Source organism: Gigantopelta aegis, chromosome 8 (genome assembly GCF_016097555.1).
Source record: "Gigantopelta aegis isolate Gae_Host chromosome 8, Gae_host_genome, whole genome shotgun sequence".
In the NCBI taxonomy this organism is placed as follows: Eukaryota; Metazoa; Mollusca; class Gastropoda; order Neomphalida; family Peltospiridae; genus Gigantopelta; species Gigantopelta aegis.
In genome coordinates, this window is record NC_054706.1 from 20,996,492 (window position 1) to 21,018,308 (window position 21,817).

General features: G+C 38.4%; 1 protein-coding gene across 2 annotated transcripts in view; it reads left to right on the forward strand.

Moving 5' to 3' along the window:
- The window catches only part of LOC121379103 (protein sidekick-like), a 94,719-nt gene that overhangs the window by 19,177 nt on the left and 53,725 nt on the right, over positions 1-21,817 (forward strand). For both annotated transcript variants that reach the window (XM_041507574.1, XM_041507576.1), the window contains exons 2-3: positions 18,136-18,408; positions 19,435-19,746. In XM_041507574.1, coding sequence (XP_041363508.1) covers positions 18,136-18,408; positions 19,435-19,746 — 585 coding nt within the window. The remainder of the gene's footprint in view (positions 1-18,135; positions 18,409-19,434; positions 19,747-21,817) is intronic.

The following is a 21,817-nucleotide window of genomic DNA, read 5'->3' on the forward strand; positions in this document are numbered from 1 at the left end:
AAGTATAATATATCTGCATGTGCTACTCGACTAACCATCTTGATAAAGTAGCTCAGCAGTAGATATTTCACTTACTTTGGGCGTGGGTGGAGTGTAACTCATTGGTACATGTAGATAGCTGGCCTGATGTGGGGTAGCTCAGTGGTAGATATTTCATTTGATGTGGGGATGGGTTGGTGGGTTGTAGCTGTGTAATAGATAACTTGCCTGATGTGGGTAGGTGGGTGAAGTATAGCCAGGGCTAGCTCTGGGTGAGCAAAACATTTCGCCAAATTGTTTATTAAACTTCAAAAATTGCAGAAATGAACAGTTTCTTTTTTTTAAATGTCAATTATTACATAAAATTATTTTGCCAAATTAAAATAAAATTCGCCAGCTGCTTTCAAAATTAGCAATTGCCGAATTTGGCAAGTGCCAGAGCCAGCCCTGAGTATAGCTGTATGGTACGTACTAGATCATTTACATGATGTGGGAGTGGGTGGGTGGGGCATATCTATAGCTCCGTGGTAGAGCACCACCATGATGTGGATGGTGGGTGGGTGGTGGAGCTGTGTGGTACTAGCACTCACATGATATGTGTGATTGAGTGGGGTGTATACCGGTAGATCAGTGGTAAATTGCTTGCCTGATTTATGTCGGTCTTATGGAGTGCTTACTTGGTGGGGTGGGGGTTAATAAGCGTATTGGTAGAGTGCTCAATGATGTGATAGATCAGTTACCCTCTGTGGACTAGGGTTTTTCTCAACCCCAAATGGTTCCCCACAACATCAACGGCAATTTAGGAAATGTAAATTATACATGTATAAAAGATCCCTTCTAAGTTATAAGTGGAAGTCGCCTATATGGCAGGAGATGAAGTGGGTTTCATTTCTTTCTATTGAACAAGTATCGAAAAAACCAGATGTTAGACACTTATAAATAGCTGTGGTTTAAAAATGTGTTAGGTGTCATTAAACAAATATTCCTTTCCTTTGATGCTGATAGTGAGAGGAGGAACAGGTGACGCCGCATGACAGTGCCTCGTACGAGAATAGCCGATTGCGTAGCAACCGATGAAATCATATTGTTTGTCTTGTCAAAGTCAACTATTATCGTAATACTAGGCACTCCTATTACGTGGACAATAGTGGCATTGTCTAAAGATGAAGTTTGTTTTGTTTAATGACACCACTAGAGCACTTTAATTTATTAATCATCGGCTATTGGATGCCAGGTGTTTTGGTAATTGTGACACATAGCTGAAACCCACCACATTTTTCATTAGCAGCAAGGGATCTGCCTTGTCTGGGCCAAGACGGCACATACACACAACTGTTCCCACCTATAGGCTTATACACAGCAGCCTAGGATTGATTGTTTAAAGGCCAAGACGGCACATACACACAACTGTTCCCACCTATAGGCTTATACACAGCAGCCTAGGATTGATTGTTTAAAGGCCAAGACCGCACATACACACAACTGTTCCCACCTATAGGCTTATACACAGCAGCCTAGGATTGATTGTTTAAAGGCCAAGACCGCACATACACACAACTGTTCCCACCTATAGGCTTATACACAGCAGCCTAAGATTGAATGTTTAAAGGCCAAGACCGCACATACACACAACTGTTCCCACCTATAGGCTTATACACAGCAGCCTAAGATTGAATGTTTAAAGGCCAAGACCGCACATACACACAACTGTTCCCACCTATAGGCTTATACACAGCAGCCTAAGATTGAATGTTTAAAGGCCAAGACCGCACATACACACAACTGTTCCCACCTATAGGCTTATACACAGCAGCCTAAGATTGAATGTTTAAAGGCCAAGACCGCACATACACACAACTGTTCCCACCTATAGACTTATACACAGCAGCCTAGGATTGATTGTTTAAAGGCCAAGACCGCACATACACACAACTGTTCCCACCTATAGGCTTATACACAGCAGCCTAAGATTGAATGTTTAAAGGCCAAGACCGCACACACACACACAACTGTTCCCACCTATAGGCTTATACACAGCAGCCTAGGATTGAATGTTTAAAGGCCAAGACAGCACACACACACAACTGTTCCCACCTATAGGCTTATACACAGCAGCCTAGGATTGAATGTTTAAAGGCCAAGACGGCACACATACAACTGTTCCCACCTATAGGCTTATACACAGCAGCCTAGGATTGAATGCTTAATGGCCAAGACGGAACACACACACACACAACTGTTCCCACCTATAGGCTTATACACAGCAGCCTAGGATTGAATGCTTAATGGCCAAGACGGAACACACACACACACAACTGTTCCCACCTATAGGCTTATACACAGCAGCCTAGGATTGAATGCTTAATGGCCAAGACGGAACACACACACACACACACAACTGTTCCCACCTATAGGCTTATACACAGCAGCCTAGGATTGAATGCTTAATGGCCAAGACGGAACACACACACACAACTGTTCCTACCTATAGCTTATACACAGCAGCGTAGGATTGAATGTTTAAAGGTTATAAAAAGTAAAGTTTGTTTTATTTAACGACGCCACTAGAGCACATTGATTTTTTATCTTATCATCGGCTATTGGACGTCAAACATATGGTCATTCTGACACTGTTTTTTGGAGGAAACCTGCTGTCGCCACATAGGCTACTCTTTTTACGACAGGCAGCAAGGGATTTTTTATTTGTGCTTCCCACAGGCAGGATAGCACAAACCATGGCCTTTGTTGAACCAGTTATGGATCACTGGTCGGTGCAAGTGGTTTACACCTACCCATTAAGCCTTGTGGAGCACTCACTCAGGGTTTGGAGTCGGTATCTGGATTAAAAATCCCATGCCTCGACTGGGATCCGAACCCAGTACCTACCAGCCTGTAGACCGATGGCCTAACCACGACACCACCGAGGCCGGTTTTAAAGGTTATAACTGCATAATACAATTAACAATAAAGCCAGACAGAAGCAAATGTTTTGGCAAGTTGTAGTGAGATATCAAGAGGCAGCATTATGTATTATGTCATTTCCAATAACGGCCATTTGAATTTTATACAAACATTTAGAAAATCCTGCATTAAAATAGTTTTTTGGCCAAGAGGAAACTGCAACATACATTTGGCTTAACTCCCTTGAATAGTGATGTAATTCATCCCCAAAATAGAAATAAACACATAAACTTAATTACATACATACATGTATACGTATATAGAAATGATAAATCGTCAGTTGGATATACTGTTAAGCAATCAACTGCTATATCATAGTATATGTATTACCGGTACATCATGAAAACAAAACAAACGGAAGATAGTGGAAGAAGAAAGTAAGGAGAAAAAGAAGACAATAAGTTAACACAAGCTTAGGTTCCTGCAGCAAAATCCAGGAAACCAGTTATTTGTTTTGTGACCAGAAATCTATACAGTCATGTAGATTGCAGGGCCGTATCCTGATCAAAATCCTGGGGTGGGGTGGGGGTGTGCTACTTTTTATAAACAAATGAAACACTAAACCCTGAGATAAGTGTATGCTATTTTCTGGAGAAAAAAAAAGAAGAAAAAAAAAGTGAGAGGGTATGGCCCTGGATTGGCATACATTTGAGGTTGTAGTAAAGTGTTCAGAAGTACGTTCATGATGATTTATGTTTGAAAGACACTGCTCAATTCAGCATTCTCTATTTACCGAGGGAACACTTATCTGTTTTGGATGATGGATAACACTATATAAAACCAAGTAATAAATTTATGCTTTAGGCTGCATTGTAGTTAAAACAGAAGTGCTTTTCACATTAGTAATTTAATATTGGCAGATATATAACCGATCCTACGAATTTCTGATACAAACAGTACTGATCAGAATTGATTGAGATAAAATTTATTTTGTGGTGGGTGTATATGGTGTATATGAGCTAATATATGAAGAAATATTGCCTCAATCATTTCTAGAATTGGGTTTAACTGACATAGCCCAAGGATAAAGTACTCACCTGATGTATATGTGGTTTAACTGACATAGCCCAATGATAAAGTACTCACCTGATGTATATGTGGTTTAACTGACATAGCCCAATGATAAAGTACTCACCTGATGTATATGTGGTTTCACTGACATAGCCCAATGATAAAGTACTCACCTGATGTATATGTGGTTTCACTGACATAGCCCAAGGATAAAGTACTCACCTGATGTATATGTGGTTGATCTAGGATTGATCCTCATTGGTGGGTGGGGCAAGATGTTGCCTCAATCATTTCTAGAATTGGGTTTAACTGACATAGCCCAATGATAAAGTACTCACCTGATGTACATGTGGTTGATCTAGGATTGATCCTCATTGGTGGGTGGGGCAAGATGTTGCCTCAATCATTTCTAGAATTGGGTTTAACTGACATAGCCCAATGATAAAGTACTCACCTGATGTATATGTGGTTTAACTGACATAGCCCAATGATAAAGTACTCACCTGATGTATATGTGGTTTAACTGACATAGCCCAATGATAAAGTACTCACCTGATGTATATGTGGTTTAACTGACATAGCCCAATGATAAAGTACTCACCTGATGTATATGTGGTTTAACTGACATAGCCCAATGATAAAGTACTCACCTGATGTATATGTGGTTTATCTGACATAGCCCAATGATAAAGTACTCACCTGATGTATATGTGGTTTAACTGACATAGCCCATTGATAAAGTACTCACCTGATGTATATGTGGTTTAACTGACATAGCCCAATGATAAAGTACTCACCTGATGTATATGTGGTTTAACTGACATAGCCCAATGATAAAGTACTCACCTGACATAGCCCAATGATAAAGTACTCACCTGATGTATATGTGGTTTATCTGACATAGCCCAATGATAAAGTACTCACCTGATGTATATGTGGTTTAACTGACATAGCCCAATGATAAAGTACTCACCTGATGTATATGTGGTTTATCTGACATAGCCCAATGATAAAGTACTCACCTGATGTATATGTGGTTTATCTGACATAGCCCAATGATAAAGTACTCACCTGATGTATATGTGGTTTAACTGACATAGCCCAATGATAAAGTACTCACCTGATGTATATGTGGTTTAACTGACATAGCCCAATGATAAAGTACTCACCTGACATAGCCCAATGATAAAGTACTCACCTGATGTATATGTGGTTTAACTGACATAGCCCAATGATAAAGTACTCACCTGATGTATATGTGGTTTAACTGACATAGCCCAATGATAAAGTACTCACCTGATGTATATGTGGTTTAACTGACATAGCCCAATGATAAAGTACTCACCTGATGTATATGTGGTTTAACTGACATAGCCCAATGATAAAGTACTCACCTGATGTATATGTGGTTTAACTGACATAGCCCAAGGATAAAGTACTCACCTGATGTAGCCCAATGATAAAGTACTCACCTGATGTAGCCCAATGATAAAGTACTCACCTGATGTATATGTGGTTTAACTGACATAGCCCAAGGATAAAGTACTCACCTGATGTAGCCCAATGATAAAGTACTCACCTGATGTAGCCCAATGATAAAGTACTCACCTGATGTATATGTGGTTTAACTGACATAGCCCAAGGATAAAGTACTCACCTGATGTAGCCCAATGATAAAGTACTCACCTGACATAGCCCAATGATAAAGTACTCACCTGATGTATATGTGGTTTAACTGACATAGCCCAATGATAAAGTACTCACCTGACATAGCCCAATGATAAAGTACTCACCTGATGTATATGTGGTTTAACTGACATAGCCCAAGGATAAAGTACTCACCTGACATAGCCCAATGATAAAGTACTCACCTGACATAGCCCAATGATAAAGTACTCACCTGATGTATATGTGGTTTAACTGACATAGCCCAATGATAAAGTACTCACCTGACATAGCCCAATGATAAAGTACTCACCTGATGTATATGTGTTTTAACTGACATAGCCCAATGATAAAGTACTCACCTGACATAGCCCAATGATAAAGTACTCACCTGATGTAGCCCAATGATAAAGTACTCACCTGATGTATATGTGGTTTAACTGACATAGCCCAATGATAAAGTACTCACCTGATGTAGCCCAATGATAAAGTACTCACCTGATGTATATGTGGTTTAACTGACATAGCCCAATGATAAAGTACTCACCTGACATAGCCCAATGATAAAGTACTCACCTGATGTATATGTGGTTTATCTGACATAGCCCAATGATAAAGTACTCACCTGATGTATATGTGGTTTAACTGACATAGCCCAATGATAAAGTACTCACCTGATGTATATGTGGTTTATCTGACATAGCCCAATGATAAAGTACTCACCTGATGTATATGTGGTTTATCTGACATAGCCCAATGATAAAGTACTCACCTGATGTATATGTGGTTTAACTGACATAGCCCAATGATAAAGTACTCACCTGATGTATATGTGGTTTAACTGACATAGCCCAATGATAAAGTACTCACCTGACATAGCCCAATGATAAAGTACTCACCTGATGTATATGTGGTTTAACTGACATAGCCCAATGATAAAGTACTCACCTGATGTATATGTGGTTTAACTGACATAGCCCAATGATAAAGTACTCACCTGATGTATATGTGGTTTAACTGACATAGCCCAATGATAAAGTACTCACCTGATGTATATGTGGTTTAACTGACATAGCCCAAGGATAAAGTACTCACCTGATGTATATGTGGTTGATCTAGGATTGATCCTCATTGGTGGGAGGGGCAAGATGTAGCCCAGTGGTAAAGCACTCGCTTGATGCACAGTCAGTTTGGGATCGATACCCGTCAGTGGGCTATTTCTCGCTCCAGCCAGTGCACCACGACTGGTACATCCTAGGCTGTGGTATGTGCTATTTTGTCTATGGGATGGTGCATATAAAAGATCCCATGCTGCTAATCGAAAAGAGTAGTCCATGAAGTGGCGACAGTGGGTTTCCTCTCTCTGTATCTGTGTGGTCCTAAACCATATGTCCGACTCCATATAACCGTAAATAAAATGTGTTGAGTGCATCGTTAAATAAAACATTTCCAATTGGGTTATTTATCATTCCAGTCAATGCTCCACAACTGTGTAACAAAGTCTGTGGTATGTACCATCTTGTCTGTGGATGGTGTATATAAAAGATCCCTTGCTGCTAATGGAAAAGAGTGGCCCACGGTGTGGTAACAGTGGGTTTCCTCTTGTATTATCTGTATGCTGTATAACAGTAATGAAAATGTGCTAAATAAAACACTTCTTCTTCATTGTTGTCAATATTGACAAATTGCAGTTGACACCGGTTTTGTTTGCCAGTGATGAAATGCTTTGTTATTCTGGTAAATAAATATAACCCACTCAACTTTATTTACTAAAATACTTGATTAATGACCAAGAGCGACATGTATTTATAATTGTAGTTTCACACGCAATTTGTCAATATTGGCAAATCATAAATGGCACTCTTGTTCTGTTTGCCAGTGCAAATTAAACATCTTGTTACTTGGTTAAAGTAAATAACTAGTTGATCTCCCACAAAATTAATAAATGAATTGCAGTTACGTCAAATTGCCCAATGATAATTAACATTGTTTTATTTGCTGGTGCAAAACAGCTTGTCACTGGGTTAAAATAAATAAACTACTTAATCTGGTATAAAAATATATACTTGTACCTGTATATGAACTTTTTATGCAGCTTGTTAATATCACAGCAAAGTAATATTTGACAGCATTTGAATCGCTGGTGCAAAACTGTTTGTTATGAACTGAGATTAAGTATAATAATGACATTCTACTTAATTTGATGCACCATTATAAATGTAGTTTTATAGTCAATTACTAACTGACACTGGTTTTCTATTTGTCAGTGAAAAACACTTTATTACTACTATTAAGGCCCATATTAATTGTGATAAATCATAACAAGACACTGTTTTTCCAATTGCCAGTGCAAAACACTTTGTTACTGCTATTAATTAATTAATTAAGGCTTATATTAATTGTGACAAATCATAGCAGACACTGTTTTTCTATTTACCAGTGCAAAATACTTTGTGACTGCTATTAAGGTCCATATTAATTGTGACAAATCATAACAGACATTTGTTTTTTAATTTGCCAATGCAAAACACTTAATTACTTTTAATTGTAACAAATCATAACTATAGTTAACCGATACTGTTTTTCTATTTTCTACTACAAAACGTCTTGTTATACTGCCATTACTGTCTATTACTGTAAATATATATACAACATGTGGTTGTAACCCGAATTTGGTCAAATACTGATTCAAGTGGCCGTCTATTACTGCACTGACGACTGCAAATAGTTGTAATTGGATAATCTGCTAACAGATTGATTAAGATAGCGGACAGTAACATCCCATCTGATATTGATATAATTATGGATTATTGCTGTTGCGTGGCGTGGCGCGGCGTCTTTCGTTGTACTGACAGGTGATCGATGGGACGGGTCTGTGTCTTGAAGCCTTCTCGTGTTATTAGCTGCGTGTGCATCACACTTTTCGTAATGTTTTATAGTGTCACGGTAGTTATTTTTTGTGTCTATTCAATTACGGTTTAAGCACTCCTGCCCCAAAGGGGAATACATGGTCTTGACTAAATATTTGCAATGTGTTTCAGTGTTTTTTTGTTATTTTATAATCGCCTGAGGTGCAATGAGTTTTTAGATCGATATAACCCTCAGTAGAAGCAGGTTTTTCTCACCCCAGCATGCATGCATATATATATGTGTGTATATATATATATATATGTGTGTGTGTATATATATATATATATATATATATATATATATATATATATATATAATATATATAATATACAGGATGGGGGAGTGTTGTTTGGGGGTCGAATCTGCTGAAAGCAAGTTTGATTTTTTTTTTAATATGTTTTACATTATGGATGGCCACCAAAATCTAGATTCCTCCCCACATGCCAGACATGACTGGCATGTCAAAGGTTATAGTACCGGTATGTACTGTTCTGTAGTCTTGGGAATTGGTTGGAATTTCATTGTAATTGATCATCGATTGTAATAGGTTTGCACCAACTGATCAACTTTCAGTTACACAATGGGCTAAAATTACCGTAAATGACCATAATGATTTGAATGATAAGCAGGCTAACATTTTGTATTCAAAATCGTGATTACTAGCATTATTTCTAGTCAGTTAAAAATTGATTAGCAACTGTTGTTTAATGTTTGAAACTTGTGTAGTGATCTTTGAAACATGTGTAGCAAATCACGATGCAATACTGAAATTTTTTTTCCATGATAAGCACCGTACAAATGGCTAATTTTAACTGTTATATTTTCTCACACCATCGATTAAGGATTTTTATAATTCATCATCACATTGGTAAAGTCAAACTGATCACTGTTGGATTATAATCGATCATTGGAACATATTACTACTGTCCTGCATGTCTGTGGGAAACTGGATATAAAAAATCTTTTGCTCCTTTCTTGATATATAGAACGGCAGGTTTCCAATATACATGTATTTAGACAAATGCCACAATAACTGTATGTATAACTGTATGTATAAAGTTCTGTATGTTAGAACCTAATAGCCATAGTTTATAATGCGCCGAGGTGGTGATAATTAAACATTCAGTTTCTTACAATCTGCATTTTAGCCAGTACCGGGATACAAACCCAGTAGGTAGCAGTAGATTTAGTCTTGATGGCTTAACCAGTGTGCTTGAAACTGGCTTTTATGGTTTAATTTCATCAGTCTCATTTAAGTGTACACACACGTATATACACTATACCTGGTTTGGTAGCCATAGCAATGCACATTTATGTAGTTGTTACTGTGAAGAGAAACAGATATATACAGGTAGTTGTGCTATAAAAACAGCTTTGAGGACATCATTAAAAATTATTGGATCTTCTGTAAGTTGACCCACTATTTTAGCATTTGATTGATAGTCATTTTATTAGTCCCCTACCAGTCCAACTGAGGGGACTATAGATTCCGTCTCTGTCTGTCTGTCTGTCTGTCTGTGTCTGTCTGTCTGTCTGTCTGTCTGTCTGTCTCTCTCTCTGTCTGTCTGTCTGTCTGTCTGTCTGTCTGTGTCTGTCTGTCACATATATAGTTTTCTGGACTTTTTTTCACAATGCCTCAAGATATTGAGCTGAATTTTTATGTGCATGTACAATGTATAGTCTTACCATGTACTGTTACAGATCAAGTTTGACTTCCATGGTATAGTCTTACCATGTACTGTTACGTCAGATCAAGTTTGACTTCCATGGTATAGTCTTACCATGTACTGTTACGTCAGATCAAGTTTGACTTCCATGGTATAGTCTTACCATGTACTGTTACGTCAGATCAAGTTTGACTTCCATGGTATAGTCTTACCATGTACTGTTACGTCAGATCAAGTTTGACTTCCATGGTATAGTCTTACCATGTACTGTTACAGATCATGTTTGACTTCCATGGTATAGTCTTACCATGTACTGTTACGTCAGATCAAGTTTGACTTCCATGGTATAGTCTTACCATGTACTGTTACAGATCATGTTTGACTTCCATGGTATAGTCTTACCATGTACTGTTACGTCAGATCAAGTTTGACTTCCATGGTATAGTCTTACCATGTACTGTTACAGATCATGTTTGACTTCCATGGTATAGTCTTACCATGTACTGTTACGTCAGATCAAGTTTGACTTCCATGGTATAGTCTTACCATGTACTGTTACGTCAGATCAAGTTTGACTTCCATGGTATAGTCTTACCATGTACTGTTACAGATCATGTTTGACTTCCATGGTATAGTCTTACCATGTACTGTTACGTCAGATCAAGTTTGACTTCCATGGTATAGTCTTACCATGTACTGTTACGTCAGATCAAGTTTGACTTCCATGGTATAGTCTTACCATGTACTGTTATGTCAGATCAAGTTTGACTTCCATGGTATAGTCTTACCATGTACTGTTACAGATCATGTTTGACTTCCATGGTATAGTCTTACCATGTACTGTTACATCAGATCAAGTTTGACTTCCATGGTATAGTCTTACCATGTACTGTTACAGATCAAGTTTGACTTCCATGGTATAGTCTTACCATGTACTGTTACGTCAGATCAAGTTTGACTTCCATGGTATAGTCTTACCATGTACTGTTACAGATCATGTTTGACTTCCATGGTATAGTCTTACCATGTACTGTTACAGATCAAGTTTGACTTCCATGGTATAGTCTTACCATGTACTGTTACAGATCAAGTTTGACTTCCATGGTATAGTCTTACCATGTACTGTTACAGATCAAGTTTGACTTCCATGGCAATTTACCTACCGTACATGTATTTTTGACAGACTAAATTGTATTAAAAAATTGGAATTATTGTTGCAGTAACCAGTGCTTCTTGACTGGTACTTCAAGTGACATGGTATGTGTTGTCCTGTCTGTGTTCCTTTACCGGTATTTTCTCAGGAGTACTTAGCCTTTGTTGTATCAGTTTGTGTATTCTCTCACTATCTGGGGCGGTGATTTGGTAGCCCAGTGATAAAACGTTCGCTTGATGCGGGGTCAGTCTAGGATCGATCCCCGTTGGTGGACCCATTGGACTGTTTCTCATTCCAGCCAGTGCTCCACAACTGGTGGAACAAAGACTGTGGTATGTAAAACCTTGTCTGTGGGATGATGCATATAAAAGATCCCTTGCTGCTAATAGAAAAGAATACCATGAATTGGCAACAGCTGGTTTCCTCTCTCAATATATATGTGGTCCTTAACCATATGTCCAACGCCATATAACCGTAAATAAAATGTGTTAAGTGCGTCTTTAAATAAAACATTTCCTTCCTTCCTTCCCTCACTATCTAGACCACCTGTAGATGCACATCAAATAATTGTACATGCAGATTAAAAACAAATGCTCATTATATTATACATGCACATGTAATTTGTGTTCTCTACATTATTAACTACATAAAATGTATGCATCACACTTGAATACACTGTTCTTACATGTGTATGGGTATGTAAATGGTGTATAGTCTTTTTCAACTTACTGTACTAGCACAACAGCAATGCTATACGACCCTGAGTCATACGTCCGGCAAGGGGAGATAATTCTGCAGTGTCGGTTGTGACTCGGGGTCGTATAGCATTGTTGTGTTAGTACTAATGAATAATAATGAAATTTAGAAACAAATTTTCTAATTAAAGTACAGTGTTTTAGTGTGATTTTGTTTATGTATAATACATGTATGTGTCAACTATATACTTGTACTAATTTATAAAATAATTTATTTCTTTTATTAAAAAGCCATACAATATTGTGATTCCACTCCCCACCCCTACCCCCCCAATAAACAAACAACAAACCCAAACCAACCGAACAAAATACTAAACAAAAACAAGAAACAGAAATAACCAAACAAAAAGAAGGAAAAAAAAACCCTTCTCCCCCCACCCACCCACCCCATAATTTAACAACAACCAACAAGATCAATAAGTACATTTTGATGTTTCCATGTATATAAATATATGTACATGTACCATTGTTTATTGGTAGCTGTTAAAAACAATTTTTTCATCTGATATAATATTTGATGGCACTTGTATACTAAATAGCCATTTCAGTGATTTTACAGCCTTTATTTGCCACTTTTTACTGCCAGTGTGAGGTATATCATTATCAGGGAACAATGGGAAACATGATCATTACACTTGGCTCTGGTTTGTGTGGGAATCCTATTCAGCAGACCTCTGGAAGAAGATAGCATGCAATTATGTGCAACAACCATCTACATTTATCAGCTACATTCTTAGCACTTTCCTAGTGTGTCAGTATACACATACATCACAGTGTGTGTGTGTGTGTGTGTGTGTGTGTGTGTGTGTGTGTGTGTGTGTGTGTGTGTGTGTGTGTGTGTGTGTGTGTGTGTGTGTGTGAAGACATTAAAGTGTTTTAAAAAAAAATTTAGGATTCAAAGCTGTTACAATTGTTTTTTTATTACTTTATCTTGTACTTGGTTGCTATAATACTCAACAAAAATAGCAACTGACAAATGTGGAAATAAAATAAATTTTTGGTCTGTAAAATATTCAAAATAGTTTATTTTCACAGACTTTGTATTTATAACTATTTTACCCTTTTTGTTTTTCATTTTTAAAAGTTACGTTATTGCTATACACAACCATGTTATGAGATTGTGCAATTTGTCAAGGGACAATATCTAATAATTTTTTTAGCTCTTTGCTATCTAACAAAGTTTATTGAGATATTTGGTCTGGGGTATGAGAGATGAAACCCATGCCTGCCACATAGGCTAGTCCTATACTGAATAGCAGCAAGGGATCTATTATATACATGTGCTTTTTCACTGAAGGGCAGGATTCTGTGGCCTTTGTTATACAGCAGTCATGGTTTTTACTGTTTGAGATAGGAAAATAACCATATTGGTTCCACTGAGGCAGATTACACTACCACTGAACTACACCATGTCTGGAGCAGTAGTTTCTTCTTTCCATCTCTTGTCTCTCCCCACTGTCTCTCTCTCTATCTATCTATCTATCTCTCTGTCTCTGTCTCTCTATTTCTCCATCTCTCTCTGTCTCTGTCTCACTCTCTTTTTGTCTTCCCCCCTTTCTGTCTCCCCCTCACCTCTTTCTCTCTTCACCTCTCTCTCACACACCCTCTCTCCTCTTCACCCCTGTCTGTCTGTCTCTCCCTCTCTCTGTCTGTCTCTCTCTCTCTCTCTCTCTCTCTCTCTCTCTCTCTCTCTCTCTCTCTCTCTCTCTCTCTCTCTCTCTCTCTCTCTCTCTCTCTCTCTCTCTGTCCTTCCCTCCCTGTTTTGACAGTGTCTAAATATATTTAATGATTATATGCCACAGGTTAAAATATGCTGGGGTGTTCTTAAAATGATATTCATTGCCTTTCCTTTGCAGTTATAGATACCAGAGTTGAAAGTTCTAACATCGTATACCTAAATAATTTGTAACTGTATATTCACTACACCGTAAATGTTATCTATCACCAGTAGTGTTATTTATTGCCTATTTTAAAGTAACATAAAGTAATAATAAAGTAACCGTTTTTACCTGGCATTTATATTGGCCTATACACCCTCTCTTGTGAGGACAAAAGAGGATTATGTTATTGATTTTCAGTTATCAGTTAGTTCACTTAAATTACCAATGTGCATGTACGTGAATGTCATGTAGGAGTTATGACTAAACTTAATGACGCCATGCATGCAGCCGTTAAAAAAATAGAGAGAAAAAATTCACTTTAATTTTGCTTTAAGCTCAGTGAGTTGTGAAAATTACTGCAACACATTAAAAAAAGAAGTAATTATGTGTTTCTTAAGATATGTTTTTAAAATGCCTTTAACCTACATGTACATGTATGTTGTACATGTGTATTTGCTAACCAAATGTGTTTTAATTTCTTCCTAAAAAGAAGCTTTTAACCTAGATTGTTGCGTGTACCTCGATACTGGGTTGGGAACAATAAACCATATGGCGGTGTGTTTAATGACGGCCAGCTAAATAAAATAAGGTACATACATGTACATTATTAACAAGTTTATTGCCAGTTATATGTGAATGAACATATGCACACACATGCACACATGCATGCACACACACACATGCACCCAGCATGCACACACACATGCACACACACATGCACCCTCTGTAAACAAAAATTCCCTGAATACCGGACGTTTTTTGCGGCCCCCTTTTAAATACTGTAGAGAAGGAAACCTCTCTAAACGGGATACCTCTTAAAACTGGACGTTTTAATTGGTCTCGAGGGTGTCCAGTTTAGAAGAGTTTCACTGTATATTGAAAATGTTTCTGTTAATCACTATATTTTTCTATATACTAGTAATAACTTTTGTTTGTTTGATACCCAATAGCTGGTGACCGGCCTTGGTGGCGTCGTGGTTAAGCCATCGAACATAAGGCTGGTAGGTACAGAGTTCGCAGCCCGGTGCCGGCTCCCACCCAGAGCGAGTTCTTAAGGGCTCAATGGGTAGGTGTAAGGTCACTACACCCTCTTCTCTCTCACTAACCACTAACTAACCCACTGCCCTGGACAGATACCCAGATATAGCTGAGGTGTGTGCCCAGGACAGCGTGCTTGAACCTTAATTGGATATAATCACGAAAATAATTTGAACTGAAATAGCTGGTGTGTTCTTTGTGCTGGAATGTCATAGGACATTTATTCATTAAGTAGTATAGTTAGTAAAGTGGAAAGAAAACAACTAAGTTAGCTAGTCAGTCAGTCAGTAAAGGCTAGCTCATGTTAACCTTGCGATTGTAAACACAGATCAGGACCCATATTCACAAAAAGGTGTAAATTTACGTCCACGACTAGCACTTACGTCTACCGTAGATATACGTTTATGTGCAAGAAGCACCTTATTCTCAAAGATGGTCATAACTTAGTTGGACGTAACTCCACGATTTAACACTCTCACCGGAGAAATTAAAAAAACCCCATTAGAAACGATGGCTACTGGGTAAATAACAAATGCGCAAAACGCAATTTCGTTTGACTTCTGCTAACAATAACATCGCGAATGGCGACACATGACATTTTGGTATTGGTGAGGATCCGCGTTTTGGTACGAACTTGAGGATATTACTTAAAAAGGAAAAGATAACTCAGGAGAAATTGGCCGAGTCGAAAACATCCGTTCGATCACCAACACAAATATGTTAAATCCGTGGGCGTTCGCCATCGCAATCTGCTTCAATTATTGGAAATGCTGCCAGTTTTTGTAAATAATAGTAAATAACGGCGATCGTGCTTGATTTATTATATGTACACGACTTACGTGCAGTGTTAGTTGTAACTGGAGGCACTCTTATATTTACGTCCAACTTTACACGTAACTTACGTTTTCGTTTTTTCGTGAATAGCTCTTCAGTCGTAGATTTACGTTTATGTGTAAAACTAGGCTTACGATGTTTTGTGAATATGGGTCCAGACCCTGATGATCGGGATCGCAATAAATTTACATTCACATCACAAATGGTGGAAATCACATGATGATTGTGTGATGTGTAAAGTTTGTACACAGAAAATTGCAAGCATGCTCAGGCTGGGCTAGAAATTAAGAACAATTTTCCTTGACCTGCATGGGGAACTATAATAGCCATGAAAAGTTACTATAGTCCCCAAGTACATACAGTCACCAGTTCCACTGATCCTGAGAAGATGAAACCTATGTGGGTTCTAGCAAGCTGGTTTAAGGAACGCATGTTAAATACGTATGTAGTGTAACACATATCATACTGAAATAGCGTTGTAGTTAAACCATCAGACATAAGGCTGGTAGGTACTATGTTCGCAACCTGGTACCGGCTCTCACCCAGAGCGAGTTTTAACAACTCAGTGGGTAGGTGTAAGGTCATTATACCCTCTTCTCTGTCACTATAACCACTAACAATTAATAACTACTGTCCCGGACAGACAACCCAGATAGCTGAGGTGTGTGCCCAGCACAGCATGCTTGAACCTTAATTGGATATAAGCATGAAAATAAGTTGAAATGAATGAAGTAGTCTGACAGTGTGCATGTTCAATTTGGCTCTCATCTACTCAGAATTACTAGCTCGGAGGACAATATATCGTCATTTAAACTGTACTTGTCCTAAGCAATATCTATTCACTTAGGGCGAGAGGGTGAGCATTAGTTTCTATCCCTGCCAGCTTGACTGCGATCTGTATCTGAGGGTTAGGGGCCTGATTCATTCAACATGTTGAACTCTTTTCACAGATAAGTTTTTGAATCGCCGATTGATGCCGATTGTCGCATCACCATTGCATGAGCACACTGGATCGGGGACAAATCTGTTACATGCGATTAAGTTGGCTGTAAGTCAGTCAGTCAGTAGATTATAGTGGTGACGCCATCACCTCCAAGACTGGTAGGTGTTGGGTTAAATTGGATGGCTCATCCTAGTCCCATCTCTCACCGGCCTCGGTGGCATAGTGGCAGGCCATCGGTCTACAGGCTGGTAGGTACTGGGTTCGGATCCCAGTCGAGGCATGGGATTTTTAATCCAGATACCGACTCCAAACCCTGAGTGAGTGCTCCGCAAGGCTCAATGGGTAGGTGTAAACCACTTGCACCGACCAGTGATCCATAACTGGTTCAACAAAGGCCATGGTTTGTGCTATCCTGCCTGTGGGAAGCGCAAATAAAAGATCCCTTGCTGCTAATCGGAAGAGTAGCCCATGTAGTGGCGACAGCGGGTTTCCTCTCAAAATCTGTGTGGTCCTTAACCATATGTCTGATGCCATATGACCGTAAATAAAATGTGTTGAGTGCATTGTTAAATAAAACATTCCTTTCTAGTCCCATCTCGGACTGAGTCTTTATCACGAATATAATGATTCAGTGAGAAGGTGTACGGTCATCACACTGACTTCTCTCTCACTATAACAACCAACATCTAACCATTATATATTTATAAAGAACACCTTCAGTTGCTTTTTTTATGTGGGGAGTATATAATATAATTCCTACTGCAATATAACCATTATGTAAGTTGAGCTAAAGTGTTGTTATACAAATATAATGCTTTCCTGCTACAAAATTGCATATTATAGTGGATTTAATAATTTAGCTCAAATTTTGTACCAGTTAAGTAACAAGAGACTGATTTGGGCCGTGTCCACCATGTGTACTCTTGAACAAGTAAGATGTCACTTGAATGTAATAAAATATCTACACATGTATATACTAATCGTATTCAGGGATTTATCCATTCTGTGGTACTGAACATATAGACACCATCCCAAAAGCAAGTGGCACTGAAAATTTGCAATATTTTTTTAATCGTCTGTTTTGATAAATTATTTTAATAATTGTGCATTACCCGAAAAAAAAACAACTCAATTGTGATGCATGGCCTAAAAAAAACAATCTCAATTATGATGCATGACTTAAAACAAAATCTCAATTATGATTAAATCATGCTAATTTTCCCAATCCCATCAGACATAGAACTTGTTAAAAAAATTCCTGGATATAATTCCCTGGTATTATAATTTCAACTTTCTATCACTACATATATATTTAATAACTTTTCTTTATCTTCTTCAGTTTTCCAGTACCCCCCTCAACAGATAATAGAACACCCTTCAGCGGGCAGCCCTCGGCCTGAGGGTGCAATCAAGCGACTGACATGCCAGGCGACGGCAATCCCAACCCCGCTCTACAGCTGGCTGAAGGATGGGGTGTTCCTGCGACAGAACATGACGCAGACCGTGTACGAGATCGAGAACCTCAAGCGCAGCGATGCCGGCGAATACCGCTGTCTCGCGTCCAACATCCTTGGAGGAATGCTCACCCGTCCGGCCATCATCGTTGTGGCTTGTAAGTAACCACAATTCACTTTAAACCAGATGGTTTTTTTTCACGGTTCCTTTTTTAATAATCAGTACATAACATAACCTCTCCAAACTGGCTGCCTCTTATAACCGGACATTTTCCATGGTTCCAAGGGTGTCCGGTTTAGAGGTGTATCACTGTACAAGCAATTCTCTTGTTGAGATTGTTTATTTGTCCCCAACTAGGCTAAACCGGAGGGCAATACGGGGTTCTTCTCCATCTTTCTGTCTGTCTGTCTGTCTGTGTCTTTTTTTTATGTCTGTCAATCTGTTCCACATCTAATTTTCCAGTCCTTTTTTTTCACAATGCCTCAAGATATTGAGCTGAAATTTTATGTACAGCCATATTGTGGACTGTTACATATCAAGTTTTACTTTCATGACGATTTACTCATTACTAATTACACTAACTTCTCTCTCACTTATCACTAACTAACTAACCAGTAACCCATGCACTGTCCTCGACAGACAGCCCAGACAACTGCTTGAACCGTAACCAGATAAAAGCCCGAAAATAACTGTAAATTAATAACATGAAGAGTGAGTTTTAACCACTAACAAGTGTTAACCCCTGTTCTGGACATAAAACCCAGATAATAGAGGGGTGTGTCCAAGACTGTGATTTGGATATAAAGTTTGTTTTGTTTAACAACACCACTAGAGCACATTGATTAATTAATCATTGGCTGTTGGATGTCAAACATTTGGTAATTCTGACATAGAGTAATTTTTTCATCAGCTGCAAAGGATCTTTAATATGCACTTTCCCACAGACAGGAAAACACATACCACAGCCTTTGACCATTTGTGGTGCACAAGTTGGAATGAGAGAAAAAGAAAATCAGTTGAATGGATCCACCGAGGTGGTTCGATCCTATGACGCAAGCACCTCAAGCGAGTACTCAACTGACTGAGCTAAATCCCCCCCCCCCCCCCCAATTGGATATAAACATGAAAATAAAACAGTTTGTTAAGAGTACTACTAAACCGATATTTCTTTCTTTTTCTGCAGACATGGAACCGTTCGAGCAGGGCGGCCCGATAGACGTATCTGTTGACGAAGGCCGGTCACTCATCATCCACCTGCCCACCATCGTCAGCATCCCGGCGCCGGTTGTCGACTGGATAGAGAAGAAACCCAACAACAGCACGACGACCCTGCGACCGGAGGACCAGTACCACAGCATCAGTTTGCTGAACCACCTGGTGATCCTGGAGGCCAACGTGGCCAACTCCAGACACGAGTACCATGCGCGTGCTGTCAACGTCAACGTCTACTCCAACAATCGCATGATCAGTCGATCTTACCGGCTTAATGTCGCAGGTTAGAGCCAGGGCTTTTTAAAAATTATTATTATAATTCTTTATTGTTATTTATACACGCATGCACCGTCAACGTCTACTCCAACAATCACATGTCCAGTCGATCTTACCGGCTTAATGTCGCAGGTTAGAGCCAGGATTTTAAAAATTATTATTATAATTCTTTATTGTTATTTATACACGCATGCACCATCAACATCTACTCCATCAAACACATGGGTTTTTTTTCTTTTTAAAATGTTTTTTGTAGTACTATAGTTTTAATTTTAATTTTAATTTGTTTATTGGCATACAAATATATAAACACCCACACGCCGTCAACGTCTACTCCAGTCATAACATATCCAATCTATCTTACCGGCTTAATGTCGCATGTCAGAGCCAGGGCTTTTTCAAATGTTTTTTTGTACTATTATAATTTTTATTTTTATTTGTTTATTGGCATACAAATGTATATACACCCACACGCCGTCAACGTCTACTCCAGTCGTAACTTGTCCAGTCTATCTTACCGGCTTAATGTTGCAGGTTAAAGCCAGGATGTTTTTTCTTTTTAAAATGTTTTTTTGTACTATTATAATTTTTATTTTTATTTGTTTATTGTCATACAAATGTATATACACCCACACGCCGTCTACGTCTACTCCAGTCATAACATGTCCAGTCTATCTTGCCGGCTTAATGTTGCAAGTTAAAGCCAGGATTTTTTTTTCTTTTTACATTTTTTTTTAAGTATTATAATTTTTATGTTTCTATGTTTATGGGCATACAAATGTATATAAATATATAAATAGTTTACAAACAATATTAGGCCATAGGATTTCAAATTTCATAGGAACACTTTTTTGGTTCCATGTTTTATGATCATTGGAAACTGAGCAGGACGTAGCCCAGTGGTAAAGCGTTCGCTTGATGCGCAGTCGGTCTGGGATTGATCCCCGTTGGTGGGCCCATTGGGCTATTTCTCGCTCCAGTCAGTGCACCACGACTAGTATATCAAAGGCCGTGGTATGTGTTATCCTGTCTGTGGGATGGTACATATAAAAGATCCCTTGCTGCTAATAGAAAAGAGTAGCTCATGAAATGGCGACAGCGGGTTTCCTCTCTCAATATCTGTATGGTCCTTAACCATATAGTCCGACACCAAATAACCATAAATAAAATGCATTGAGCGAGTCGTTAAATAAAACATTTCCATTTCCATTGAAAACTGTTTTAAAAATAATTAAGATATAGGTCTATATTATTTTCATTGAATAATTGTAATTGATATAATTATCATAGGAAATGAAATTTTGGTTCTGTGATTTTACTAACGCACTACCGACATAGTACTGGAAACTATCGTTTTCTTGAAATCTGAGGGCCTGCAATAATAATTATATATTTTATCAGCAGTATACAAAAAACAAACAACAAAGACAATATATTAGTAAATCTTATTATCTGTTATATAATTAACATATTAATGAGTTTAATAAAAGAGAAAGACTATGTGGTCTCACTGTATGACTTTGATTATCACAAACCGGCCTCAGTGGCGTCGTGGTTAGGCCATCGGTCTATAGGCTGGTAGGTACTGGGTTCGAATCCCAGTCGAGGCATGGGACTTTTAATCCAGATACCGACTCCAAACCCTGAGTGAGTGCTCCGCAAGGCTCAATGGGTAGGTGTAAACCACTTGCACCGACCAGTGATCCATAACTGGTTCAACAAAGGCCATGGTTTGTGCTATCTTGCCTGTGGGAAGCGCAAATAAAAGATCCCTTGCTGCCTATCATAAAAGAGTAGCCTATGTGGCGACCGGGTTTCCTCTAAAAAACAGTGTCAGAATGACCATATGTTTGACGTCCAATAGCCGATGATAAGATAAAAGATCAATGTGCTCTAGCGGCGTCGTTAAATAAAACAAACTTCTTTTTTTTGATTATCACAAATAAAAATCAGGTAAATAAAACTGAATAGCTTTTCAAAACTGAAACAAAATCTAAAAAGATACACTTAAAGTGATTCTAATATTCTAATAAAAAGACACCTTTCTTTTTTACATGTTCATCCCCTTGCAAATTTAT